Source organism: Chiloscyllium plagiosum, unplaced genomic scaffold (genome assembly GCF_037043375.1).
Source record: "Chiloscyllium plagiosum isolate Xiang-an unplaced genomic scaffold, Cpla_swu_hap1 HiC_scaffold_53X, whole genome shotgun sequence".
In the NCBI taxonomy this organism is placed as follows: Eukaryota; Metazoa; Chordata; class Chondrichthyes; order Orectolobiformes; family Hemiscylliidae; genus Chiloscyllium; species Chiloscyllium plagiosum.
This window is the reverse complement of record NW_028270191.1, coordinates 26,399,582-26,413,204: the sequence shown is the minus strand read 5'-3', so window position 1 is coordinate 26,413,204 and position 13,623 is coordinate 26,399,582. Positions and strand designations below refer to the sequence as shown.

Here is a 13,623-nt window from a genome sequence, read left to right as displayed (position 1 = left end):
GTATCAAACTAATTTTGGAAGTCCACATATCTCACGTCAACTGTTTTGCCTTTGTCAACCTTCCATTACCTCTTTAAAAAACTCCAAGTTAAATATGATTTTCCCTTTGTGAACTCATGCTAGCTTTCTTTAATTAACCCATATTTGCCCATGTGACTATTAAATTTGTTCTGAATGATTGATTCTAGAGGTTTCTCAGATACCAAAGTTAAACTGACTGGTCTATAGTTCCTTGGCTTATCCTTACACTTTTTTTGAACAAGGGTATAACCTTTGCAATTTTTCAGTTGTCTGCCTTGAACCATAAGTCTAAGGAAGACTGAAAAATTATTGCAAGTGTTTTTGCAATTTCCACCCACATTTTTCTCAGTGCTTGGATGCATCTAATCCCATCCTGGTTTCTTATCCACTTTAAACACACACAATCTATACAGTTAGAAAAGTGTAGAGTACAGGTATAGAGCAGGACCACTGGCAAGATGACCACTAGAGAAAGTAAAAATGGAGGTTATGTATATTAGAGAGAGTTTTCAGCAATTGGTGGATGATATTGTGGAGGTAAAACTAGATGGTCCTTTTAATGGATGAGATAAATATACAGTAGTTTTAAACTAATGCATATAGACATGGAACATTGGAGTTGAGGTGGTGAACATGGTATAGAGTCATAGAGATGTACAGCATGGAAACAGACCCTTCGGTCCAACCCGTCCGTGCCGACCAGATATCCCAACCCAATCTAGTCCCACCTGCCAGCACCCGGCTCATATCCCTCCAAACCCTTCCTATTCATATACCCATCCAAATGCCTCTTAAATGTTGCAATTGTACTAGCCTCCACCACTTCCTCTGGCAGCTCATTCCATACACGTACCACCCTCTGCGTGAAAAAGTTGCCCCTTAGGTCTCTTTTATATCTTTCCCCTCTCACCCTAAACCTATGCCCTCTAGTTCTGGACTCCCCGACCCCAGGGAAAAGACTTTGTCTATTTATCCTATCCATGCCCCTCATAATTTTGTAAACCTCTATAAGGTAACCCCTCAGCCTCCGATGCTCCAGGGAAAACAGACCCAGCCTGTTCAGCCTGTATGCATACTCACAGAAAAGAATGCTTTGAGGTGAAAAGCAGCCTGCAAGTCCATTTGTCAGGAGAGATTGGGAGACAATCATATGTGAATTGATACAGGATTGTTCAGAAGCAACATACCTGAAGGTCAAGAAACAGGTCATCCTGTCCTTTCAGCCAAGAATACGAGAGGAACAATGAGTTAAGATTTTTCATGAGAAAATATATTTGTTTTGTTTAAGTCCTCAAGATGTCAGCTATGAATGAGTAACAGATATAGCTAATATACAGGATCGTACCGGAACAATACCATATATGTGTATTATTGTATTTTTTTTACTGTTAAAGAGGTATTCATTGTGGAAAGGGTTATGACTGTGGCAGAAAGATGATGGGAGAAAAGTAGCTCGAGGAAGCAATCTCTTAAATCAATTGGTCCGATTTACTTTCACACCTTTTAATAAGGCAAACTCTTGCATTTACACAGCGCCTTATAACAACTCAGAAGCATGCCAAAGCATTTCAGTACAATAAATGACTACATCGGAACTGATTTCTTAGGTAACTATGGAAGTCATTTTGCACGCAGCAAGGTTCCACAAGTAAGACCCATTGAAAGAATATTGTCTAAGATACTGGAAGACACTCAAAGAACATTTTTTTAATTGTTCTAATTTGTTCATGGGATCATTAGCACTCACCTGAGCCAGTAAAACAGGCATCTGAAGGAAATCTCCAGTATTGTGGTTCAAGTCCAAGGTGTAGGCTTGAATCCAATCTTTTGGCTCAAGGTGAGAGTGCTGACCACTGAATCACAGTTGACACTGCTAAAGTCAATTCACATTTGCATATTGGTAAAATCAGAAATGAGAGTTTTGACAAATGCTCAAAATAACCTCACTGCCAGCTCGCAGGAATCATTAAACCCCAGAAAGAACTCAACAAAGGACTCCTTTCCAAGACTCTGTACAGCTGAAATTATGTTTTAGGAACATAGAAACAGAAGTAGGCCAGCAGCCCCTCGAGCTGGTCCTGCCATGGAATGATTGATCTATGGCTTAACTCCAATGCTTGTCTTTAGCCCATATCTCTTAATACGTTTGCTTAACAAAACGTTATCTTTTCCATATTTAAAACTAACAACTGATTTAGCATCAACTTCAGTTTGTGGAAGAAAATTCCAAACCTCTACCTACCATCTTTTGTGTGCAGAAGTGCTTTTTATTTAAATAGAGATATTTAAAATCATGAGGGGATTTGGTATATAAGTGAGTTGGTAATTAGAAGTCATAGATTTAAAATAATTTGCATAAAAATGAGAGAGGCTATGAGAAATTTCTTCACACAAAGGGTTTTTAAGATCTGGAGCACTACCTGAAAGGGTAGTAAAATCAGATATCATTGGAACTTTAAAGAAAAATGGATAAGTACTTGAAGGAGATTGACTTACAGAGTTCCGGGGGAGAAGAAATGGCTAGGACTATATTGGATGTCTCTTTTCAAAGAGCCAGCACAGGCATGATGAGTCAAATAGCCTCTCCATTGAAAGATTCTTTGAATCACAATGACTCACCACTCCAATGATATGAGAGACAATACTTCCTGGAACATTCCCATCAATGTTGTCAGTAGCCTTAGTGTATTGGGACCATGACATTTGGAAAAATTGCATTTAAGTCAATATACCTTCATTCATCACTTTGATTTGCTTTACGTGTCATCAGTGACAGATTGTACATCAGATAAGTGGATGGAATCTTGTTTCTCGGTCTTTGCTATTACTATTCTGGACAGGTTGCTAGGAGATACACAAGAACTATCCAGGGAACAACTCAGCTTTGCACTGTTTCCGTTCCCTTGAACACCTGAAGTGCAAAACCTCCAGCATGTCTCAGAGCAGAGGAAATGTGCTTGCTACTACATAGCGCATTGTGTTGACGCTACAATATATTGTGCCATTTTACCAAGTCTTTTCAGCTACAGTGACAGGAGAATGTGACATCTATCAGAGGATGGTGGCTAAGAGGTGTACAGTATGATTACATTAGAGAAAACTGAATTTAGATTTTCTGGCCATCTGTGTTGGCTGTACAATTGCGGGGGAATGAAGGGGTGGTGCAGTGGCACAAACTGTAGGCAAACTTTATCTGTGTGGTTCCTCTGGCTACATTGTGTGCTAGAGTGTCAGTACAGTTTCATCTTGTCTTGATGCCACAGATATACAGTATTCAAAAATATTTAATTGAGTATTCAGCTTTTGCAACAGGACTGCACCTACCCCCTCGCACAGCTCATTTTAAATGAACTTAGTATGTACCTTGGATCCTTTTATAGAACATTTTTAGTGCTATGTTTTTATTGAAGATTTCTTGTTACAAATATTTATGTACATTTATCTGAAAAGATGGTGAACTTTTTTGGGGAACAATTATATTTCACAGTTACAAGTTTGAGTTTAAGCATCCCAATTATATAATGCCCACTAAATCACTGGAAAGTGAACCAGAAGTTAAATATGTACAAGCCGATGGTAGAGCAGATGCAGGTGATAGGACACCTAAAAAAGATTTGTTTTGATATCAACTTTCAGAAGAGGTCAAGCAATTAGAGTGTAGAGGCAGGGAACAATTGACATCAAAGCTTACACTGAGGGTTGATTTGGAAGTGCCCCAAATGCAGTATTTTAGGATTGAAGTGGTACAATAGGAAAGGAGACATGGCAGGACAATCAGTAGACAGCTAAGTTGCTTACCATAATGGCACCAACTACATCTTTGGTCCTTGCCATGTTTCCTAATGACCAAGTGGAACTTCATCCACATGTCCTGGGTCAGCAAGAGCCACTTGAAGAATTTTGCCACCTACTACAAGGACATCTGCAGCGAACAGGAAACTAATATACAGTGTTGGCAGCAGTCAATCAAGGTCACCATTATCTTCAAATATTTGCATTCAGAAGAGCCAGTTGCACATGTAGCAATCAGGTGACTGATGACCAGCCCTCACATCTCTTTTCCCACTGAGTAACAATAGAACCGTGACTCAGCTGCCCAAGGCAAAGAGTAATTAGTTACAATCTTAGTTATTAACTTTGGCGAATGATGCTGGAATTCTACAGATTAAAGAAGCATAGATTAAGGGTTGTATCTCATCAAGGTTCAAATGATAATGACATCTCAAAACACTGCAAATGTACTACCAGTATTGTCTTCACAAGATCCTCCAAATCCAGTGACAAGAATGGTGGTTCAACAGCAGCATCCTCTCCCAAACTAACCTGTCCAGCATTGAGATGCTGATCTCTCAAAACCAGCTCTGCTGGGCAGGACAAGTTGCTTGTATGTCTAAAATTAGACTTTGGAGTCCCTATCCCAGCAAAAGTGCAGGAAAATTGTGTTAAAGTAGAAAATCAGCAATGGTCTTATTGAATGGCAGAGCTGAATGTCTTCCTCCTGGTCCTATTTGTTATGTCCTTAAGCCTAACATCTCTGGTAGGTAAGTTACTTGAGAAGATTCTGAGGGATACGATATACATGCATTTGGAAAGACAGGGCTTGATTAGGAGTAGTCAGCATGGCTTTTTGCATGAGAGACCATGCCTCACAAATTTGTTACAGTTCTTTGATGAAGTGACCAGGAAGGTTGATGATGACAGGGCAGTATACGTGGTCTATGTGGATTTCAGTAAGGCCTTTGATAAGGTTGCTCATGGTAGGCTGCTCTGGAAGTTAGATCTCATGGAATTCAGGGAGAGCTGGCAAATTGGATACACAATTGGCTTGATGGTAGGAAGCAGAGGGTAATAGTGGAAGGATGCTTATTGGACTGTGATGAGAGGGGTGCCTCAGGGGTCGGTGCTGGGCCCATTGCTGTTTGTTATCTATATCAATGATTTGGATGAGAATGTACAAGGCATGATTAGTAAGTTTGCAAATGACAGTACAATAGGCGGTATCATAGACAGTGAAGAACGCCATCAGAAATTGCAGCAGGAACTTGCTGAGCTGGGGAAGTGGGCTGAGAAATGGCAAATGGAGTTCAATATATTGAAGTGTGAGGTGTTGCATTTTGGAAAGTCAAATCAAGGTAGGAGTTTCATGGTGAATAGTAAGGTCGTAAGGAGTGTAGTGGAACAGAGGGACCTTGGAATTCAGATGCACAGTTCTCTAAAAGTGGAGTCACAGGTAGGCAGGGCAGTGAAGAAGGCTTTTGGCACATTGGCCTTCCTCAGTCAGGGCACTTGAGTATAGAAGCTGGAAAGTTGTGTTGCAAATGTACAGGAAGTTGGTGAAGCCGCACTTGGAGTATTGTGTTCAGTTTTAGACACCTTGCTGTAGGAAGGATGTTATTAAAGTGGAAAGAGTGCAGAAGAAATTTACAGGGATGTTGTCAGGACTCGATGGTCTGAGTTATAGGGAGAGATTGGACAAGCTGGGACTTTTTTTCTTTCGAGCATAGGAGACTGAGGGGAGATTTTATAAAAGTCTGTAAGATGATGAGAGGCATGGAGAGGGTGCACTCAGTCTTTTTCCCAGGGTTGGGGAATCAAGGGCTCGAGGACATTAGTTTAAGGTAAGAGGGGAAAGAATAAAAGGGAACCTGAGGGGCATTGTCTTTTTATAGAGGGTGGTACACATTTGGAAGTGGAATTGGTTGAGGCAGGTACATTGACAACATTTCAAAAGCATTTGGACAAATACATGGATAGGAAAGGTTTGGAAGGATATGGGCCAAGTGCAGGGAAATGGGGTTACTGTGGATGGACATTTTGGTTGGCCTGGACCAGTTTGGGTTGAAAGGCCTATCTCCATGCTGTAGGACTCACTATTCTATGTAGCGTATGCTTGACTTGGAACTCAGTTGCAGATAGAGACTCCCAAGAGGACAGTGGAAATTTAGAAATGTCCTTAAAGCCTCCCTGAAGAGGCCAAACATGCCCCACTGACTCATGAAAGTACCCTGGCTTTACACCAACCAAAATGGAGAAGACTCATTTCGGAAGGTACGATACCATCAGAGACTGTGACAGAAATACAGAGGCCGAGTGAAGATATCAGACGGAGCACTTAAACATTCATAGAATCCATTTACTTGACTCTTTAATCACTCCCTGCCCATATGTGGCAGAGCCTGTCAAGCATGATTGGACTCAGCCATCTCAGAATCTATTGAACTGGAGTGAAGCCAGGTTATCCTCAATTCAGAGAGACTGTCTAAAAAGATTATGAAGGGAGTAAATTGTGCTCCAATTAACTGTTTGTTCCAAATAAATAGGCTAAGGAGGTTGGGTGAGGTGTGAGGTCACTATTTGAAGTTTGTAAGTCCAGAATCAGGTTAATTAGTTGTCAGGAGGAGATGATTCTTTTCCCAGAGAATAGTGGCCCTGTGGAGCACACTACCATCAGGTTTGGAAATTAATTTTCCCCTAATTGGATTCATTTTTGCTAAAACAAAAGTGTTGCTGGAAAAGCGCAGCAGGTCAGGCAGCATCCAAGGAGCAGAGGAATCGACGTTTCGGGCATAAGCCCTTCTTCAGGAATGAGGAGGGTGTGCTAAGCGGGCTGAGATAAAAGGTAGGGAGGAGGGACTTGGGGGAGGGGCTTTGGGAATAGATAGGTGGAAGGAGTTTAAGGTGAGGGTGATAGGCCGGAGAGGGGGTGGGGGCGGAGAGGTCAGGAAGAAGATTTCAGGTCAAGAAGGCGGTGCTGAGTCCGAGGGTTGGGACTGAGATAAGGTGGGGGGAGGGGAAATGAGGAAGCTGGAGAAATCTACATTCATCCCTTGTGGTTGGAGGGTTCCTAGGCGGAAGATGAGGCGCTCTTCCTCCAGGCGTCGTGTTGCCATAGTCTGGCTTTTTGCTAGTAGATTACATTAATCTTGGTAGAGAGTGTACTGTGATGCACATGGCATCCATTTGCTTTGACCAGGCTGGATAGACCAGAGGGATTTTACTTATATTTCATCACTGAGTTGGGTTGCCGGAATATTGCTTGCAGGCAGCTTGTCACCTGTATCCAGAGCTGAGCTAACACTGCATCCGCCAAATGTGACAAAGCTGACTTACTCAAACAACACTTTTTGACCAAAAACTTGCATATTTGTTTTATTCCTTCACAGAATGAGGGGGAGAATACTCATTCCGAATTGCCGCGGAGAAGATCGTGAGCTCCCTTCTTGAACCACTGCAGTTTGTTATGTCATTGTAAATTCAAACGTTTATAACCTGTAGATTAAATGACGCGAAAAACTGCTCACAGAAGGTTAATTATTTTTGAGCAGGACATTTTTTCCGTCCCGTGCGCCATATGAATGCATTTCTATTTATGATGTGTTTTGAATAAGGTGAGACACTACAACACAGAAGCACTTGTTGGTTCATTCTTTATAATCACGGGTTAACCTGCCACAACACAACACATAATGTTTTACTCAATTTACTTCATTGCTTCGGTAGCTTCAGAAAGCTACTGTTTACCCAGTCAAATCCACTCAGATTGTCAATAGGAAATGATTGTGACAACTCAGTATTATCTATTTGTCTTTAATCTACGATGTAAACTTTAAAATTCACGAAGCTTCGAAATAAAGTACACGAAAGGAACAAGAGTGAGATAGGTTCGACCTGTTAGTATCAACAAAAATTAAGACTGGAGATCGAACGTCAAATTAATGTTAATCAGCCTCTTTCTCTTCACATATGCGGACAGATCTGCGACGTGGCTGTGAAGTAAACTGGAGTTGATCTGTGGCGCGTGTTTTACTCACGGTTCTTTCTGAACGTCTCCATTCTCATTTTTTTTCACCGGGGACTTCAAGGCTTTTAGGAGGGGATTTCTATCAGCACCGCTCACGCCTCTCGTCGCTCGCCCCCTGGGGGAATGTTGCCATGTCCACAGTCGATTGACAAAGCTGTTGGGTTTCCCCAAAACATTTTCGACTCGAAAGTGACAGGCTCCAGCTGTGAAGCAAGGTAGTGATTTTAAACGATGCATTCCTGACTAACACCTAGCGCATTTCCCTCTTCGGTAATATAGTGATCCTTCAACCTCTTTCTCTAATATATCTGCCTAGTCAACTCTTCCTTTCTTCTTCCCTTTCACTAACTCCGTTTTTTCCCCTCCTCCCCCACTCGCAGACTGTCAATCAATTTCCCTCCTCTCTTCCATCTATCAATGTTGAACACGCGGTGCAGGCAAACTTTACAAGTGTAGGTGGGGCCAAAACGACAGGGCTCCCGTCCAAACAGAAACGTCGCTCCCTGGAAGGCGGTGCCCCGACTCTGTCAGGCTGTCTGGTCATTGCTGACATCAGTTAGATTTGCCACTGGGCTGACGACTGGATGGTGAAAGCGGTGATGACATTATTGACACTTGGCATCTATTCTAGTGTGAGGGGAACAGGAGCACGAAAGGTATCACGCAAGAGCTTCTAATTCAGTGCTTCACACCCAGCCCAGGCTGACATGTACATGATAAAACGAACTGTGGATACTACAGATCTGATACAAAAACAGATATTGCTGGGAAAATTCAGCAAGTCTGGCCAGCATCATTGGAGGGAGAAACAACTAACATTGAGATCAGTGACCCTTTTTCCAGAATTGATGGTAGCTAGGAAAAGATGATATATATACTGATGACAGGGGTAGGAAGGAGTGAGTGGATAGGTGGAAAGAGATCGGAGACAGAGAGACAGAAAAGTTAGATAGACAAAGGGAAGAACAAAATGCTGATAATGGGGACCATAAGTAGGTGAAAATGGGTTGGCTGTCTGAAAGCAGCTCATGTCATAACAGGACCTGGGGTGTGGGACTGGGTAAAGTACATGGAAGGAGGTGGTTAGGCTCTAGAATTACTGAATTTGATACTGAGTCCTAAAGGCTTCAGGATCCCCAAGCAGAAAATGAGATGCCGATCTTCTAGCTTGTAGGTGATCCACAAAGCTGTGTTTTGTCTCCCCGGGATAGAGGAGATCATATTGTGAGCAGCAAATACAGCAAACTAGATTGAATAAGGTGCAGGTAAATCAGTGCTTTCACCTGGAAGGTGTGTCTGGAGCATTGGACAGTGAGGAAGGAAGAAGCAAGTGGGCAAGTGATGCACCTTATGTGATTGCATGGGAAGGTGCCATATGGGTATAGGGAGGTATTAGGAGTGGAGAAGGACTGGAACATAGTGTCCTGGAGGGTACAATCCCTGCACAATGCTTACAAGGAAGGGGAGGGAAATATGTGTCTGGTGGCAGCATCTCACTGAGGTGGTGGAAATAGTGACTCATGATTTTTTGGATGCAGATGCTGTTGGTGTAGAAAGTGAGGACCTGAGGTGGGGGGTGCGGAACACCTGATCGGTGTTATAGGACAGAAGAGAAGGGGTGATAGCAGAAGTGCAGGAAATGGGTCAGTCATGGCTGAGCGTCCTGTCAACCACAGTGGCAGGAAATACTTGGTTGAGCAAAAAAGTGGACATGTCTAAGGCCCCAGGAAGGTGGCATCATCAGGACAAATGTAACAGAGATGGAGAAACTGAAACTGGGAGAATGGAATGGAGTCTTGACAGGAAGAAGAGTGTGAGGATATATTGTCCAGATACCTGGAATCTATGGATATAGTGGCCAATATCTCTGACACCTATTTCAATTTCTGTGGATAGGCTGGCCACTATACCTTGAATTCTCTGCCCAAAGGGAGGCCTTTGAAAAGTATTCACTGAATTGCAGCAAAGTGCCATGTTTTTTACTACATGTAGAACAAGAAGGAAGATTCTGAGTCTACCTCAGCTGGACTAGGGTGTGAAGCCTGTGCTGTTAGCATTAATCTGATCCACATGCTATATTTTGTCATGATATTTTGCAACTGAATACAACACATACCTTTAAAAACCAGGGTTTTATTTTCCCGTATGAAGATGACACTTTACTCTAAGCAATTGTGCCTATCTCTCTCTCTTTCTCTCTCTCTCCCTCTCTCTCCAGAAATAAGTAGTCTCCATTTTTTTGAAGCACCGTAGGACAGAGGTAAATTATTTGAATAATTACAAATTAGTTAGTAAAGACTGCATCTTTTTATTTTACTCTGTTTTTGATTGTGTGCAGTTCTGGTCACAGAAATGATGAAATTGTACTGGAGAGGGGTCAGAGGAGATTCATGAGGATGTGCTAGGATTAGGAAAATGCAGCTATGAGGAAATATTGGATAGGCCGGAGCTGTCCTCCTTGGACCAGAGGAGGCTGAGGAGAGATTTGATTGAGATATGTGAAATTGTGAGGGTGCCAGGAGACAGTGGAAGTGAAAAAAAAAGAATGTTTTCCTTAGCAGAGAGGCAGTGACTAGGGCCATAGATTTAAAGTGAATGCTGAAAATACTTGAGCAGACACGAGGAAAATCTTCTTCACCTGGACGGTGGTAGGGGTGTGGAACTCACTGCCAGGAAGGGCAGTAAAAGCAAAAACCTCCCAGGATATGGACCGAGTGCAGGAAGGTAGGATAGAGCTGGCTTGTTTTTCAGTTGGTGCAGATATAATGCCCAAGCTGCCTCTTTCTGTGCTGTAAAACTCTCTTTGATCCAATGATAAAAAGTCAGCAGATTCATCTTGGCCAATAACAACAACAACAACAAAAAATTAAAGGAGACAAGAGGGAAAAAAAAAATTGCCCTGCGCATAGCATGGACAACAAACCTGCATGCGAGTCTGAGGCCAGAGTCATATTGAAATTGTCTGTACTTGGAGGAAGGGATACCTACACTTAAGTGTACAGCAACTGTAGATGACTGGACTCAAGCATTCCTGAAAAATGTCAAGTATCTTCACTGACTCATGGGCATCCCTGGCCTATGACTAAAATGGAGGGCACGAAGTACATTGAGAGACCTCGTTGGTAACAGCAGGGGTGAAGTCCTCAAGGCATCAGAGGAAACATACAAGCCCCCCCAACAAGAGTGCATGAGAGTGAGTTCTGGAGCAGAGATGCTAGAGAAAGGGAGCTGCCATTTGAGGAGCTTGTCTGACTTGCTACTAACGAGTGAGTAGTTTCTAAGGTATTGTGAGTTCTGTGGGAGCAAATATTTGTTTGAGGAGAGGAGCACTTTCGGGATTGATTGAATTTTCTCCCAGCAGAGATGCTGCTGCACACATTGGCTGAAACGGATCCTTTGTGGACCAGCAACACGATGATTTACAGAACCAGCTGTGCTCAATAGGAGGCGATGAGTTGGAAGGTTCAGGAGAGAAGTAGAGAGTCTGGACTCTGCCAACTCATCACCTCACCCTCCCTGCTGCTTCTGTCCTTCCTAAACTCTTGTGCTCGCTGCCTCTCTTGTTTCAACTTTGTCACTGACTATCCCCCATTTCCTGCTTCCTTTGTGCAGTCAGAAGGAGGGTCTGGGTTCACATGTGACTCCAGGCCTGAAGCAACATGGTTTCTCTCTTAACTGTATCAAATAGAGGTTAAATAACTCCAAATGAGGCAGGAATCCGCAAATCACCCTTTATTTACACACGAACAGTCCTTTACTAAAGTATTGCCTCAGAGTCAGCACCATAGTGTCAGTATCTCTGACATTCAACCTTTTTATGTCTGTCAGGGTTCCCTGATTGAACCAGATTAACAGCCTGAATCAGGGAACTCTTATTCTATGAGATCCAGCTGGTTGATCTTGTGACAATCACTACATCCCTCCCCCTCTGAGTGTATGGATATAGGCCAGTCTGTTTTACTTGGAGAGCATCCTGGGGTGTTTTAGCACTGAGTCAGGTTCCTCCAACCTGGCATCCGATACAGACATGGGAGTTCGCTTCTTGTGCCAGGAGTGCCTTGATAGAATTTCACTCTTTTCCGGTGGCAAAGATGTCAAGGTGGCTACTTCTGTCACCTCCATCTCTGATTCAGAGGACTTGACAATGTTTGATGGAGACAGTTAATCCACAGATTCCAGCAGCACTTCTGAAAGTTCTGAGGGACAGAGCTTGTTTTGTTCCCACATGTTTAAAAATTTACGGTTTTCAAATGATCCGCATGTTTATTCAGGACTGTCGCACCCAAATTTTAGATGTCACTGGTCCTGATCTTGCATTGACCATGCCTCTTACCCATGCAGGGCCATTTCTGTGATTCTTACACCAAACCTTGTCCGCTGTACAAAAATTCTCTTTTGCCTGATGGAGTCTTAGGTCCAGGATTGGATTTCCAGATGTTGTTTGACTCTTCTTCTACCTCACCTCCCCCTGCCCCCAGGTCTGGGAAGATCAAACTTAACCTGGTCTTCAACCCATTACAACTTTTCCAATGCTATCCCTGTAGTTGCATGTGGGGTGGTCCTATAATCAAAGAACCATGACTGCTTGGTATCTAGTGAGGCTGTAAGCTGTTTCTTCAATCCAACCTTCAAAGTTTGGACGCTCTTTCTGCCAGGCTATTTAATGCTGGGTGGTATGGAGCTGTCCTTGTATGTTGAATTATCTGTGACCAACATTTCCGTGACTCCGTGTGTTGCAGAAGATGTATGCAGTTTTTCTGTTGTTGTTCCAGTCTTTGACGAATAGACTCTATGCACAAGTCCAACCAGTTTGAATCTACAATGACTAAGAACACTGAACCCATGAAACGACCTGCATAGTTGATGTGCAACTGAGTCCAAGTTTTACCCGGCCATTCCCATAGATGTGGGGGAACTGCTGGCTTTAACTTTTGTCCTTGTTGATATTCTGGGCACTGCCCCACCAACACAGCTGTGGCTGCATCCAAGCCTGGTCACCAGATATAACGTCTTGCCAACATCTTCACTTTGGAAACCCCTGGATGGTCTTGGTGGATTTAACCAGTATTAGATGGCAAGCTTTGTTCAGGACAATTACTCATGCCCCCATAATATTCCATCCTGTACTGTGAGCTAATCTCTTCAGATCCAAAAACGTTTCAATTCTAGTTGTAATTGCTCCATGGTTTCCCCCATTAATATGAGTTGTTTCAGTTTAAAAAGGACTGGAATTTTCTGTGTCCAAAGTCTGATATTGTTAACTGTGACTGGGAGTGTGTCCAGAAAATTTAATATCATTATAGACTCTTCCATTGGGTGTTCTGAAGAAGATTCACTGGACCCAAAACATTAACACTGATCTCTCTCCACTGGCAAACCTGCTGACTTTTTCTGGCAGTTTTGGCTTTTGTTTCTTCCATTGGGGCATCTGCTAATGGGAGGTGGCTCAATGCATCCGTATTCGCTACTTAGCCTCCTGGACAGTGTTCTAACTTGTAATTATACACACGTAGTATTAGAGCTCACCGCTGAATGTGGCCTGAAGCTATGGGCAACAGTGCCTTGTACTCTTTAAGCAGACCAAGTAGGGGTTTGTGGTCTGTGATTGTCACAAATGTTCATCTATAAAAGGTATTGGTGGAACCTCCTGGCTCCAGATATGACCACCAATCCTTCGTTTCCTATTTGGGCATATTTATGCTCTGCATTAGCCAAAGTCCTGAATGCAAAAGCTATTGTGTGTCCCTTGTCATTGGGCCACCTACGAACTAATACCACCCTGAAACCATACATGGAGGCAT

General features: G+C 42.9%; 1 protein-coding gene across 1 annotated transcript in view; it reads right to left on the bottom strand.

Annotated features, from left to right (window-relative positions):
- Window positions 1–8,181, bottom strand: part of LOC122543211 (glutaminase liver isoform, mitochondrial-like) — a 62,863-nt gene extending 54,682 nt beyond the window's left edge. Inside the window, exon 1 of the mRNA XM_043681684.2 lies at window positions 7,833–8,181. Coding sequence (XP_043537619.2) covers window positions 7,833–8,059 — 227 coding nt within the window. The 5' untranslated portion in view covers window positions 8,060–8,181. The remainder of the gene's footprint in view (window positions 1–7,832) is intronic.
- Between the last annotated feature and the right edge of the window lie 5,442 nt (window positions 8,182–13,623).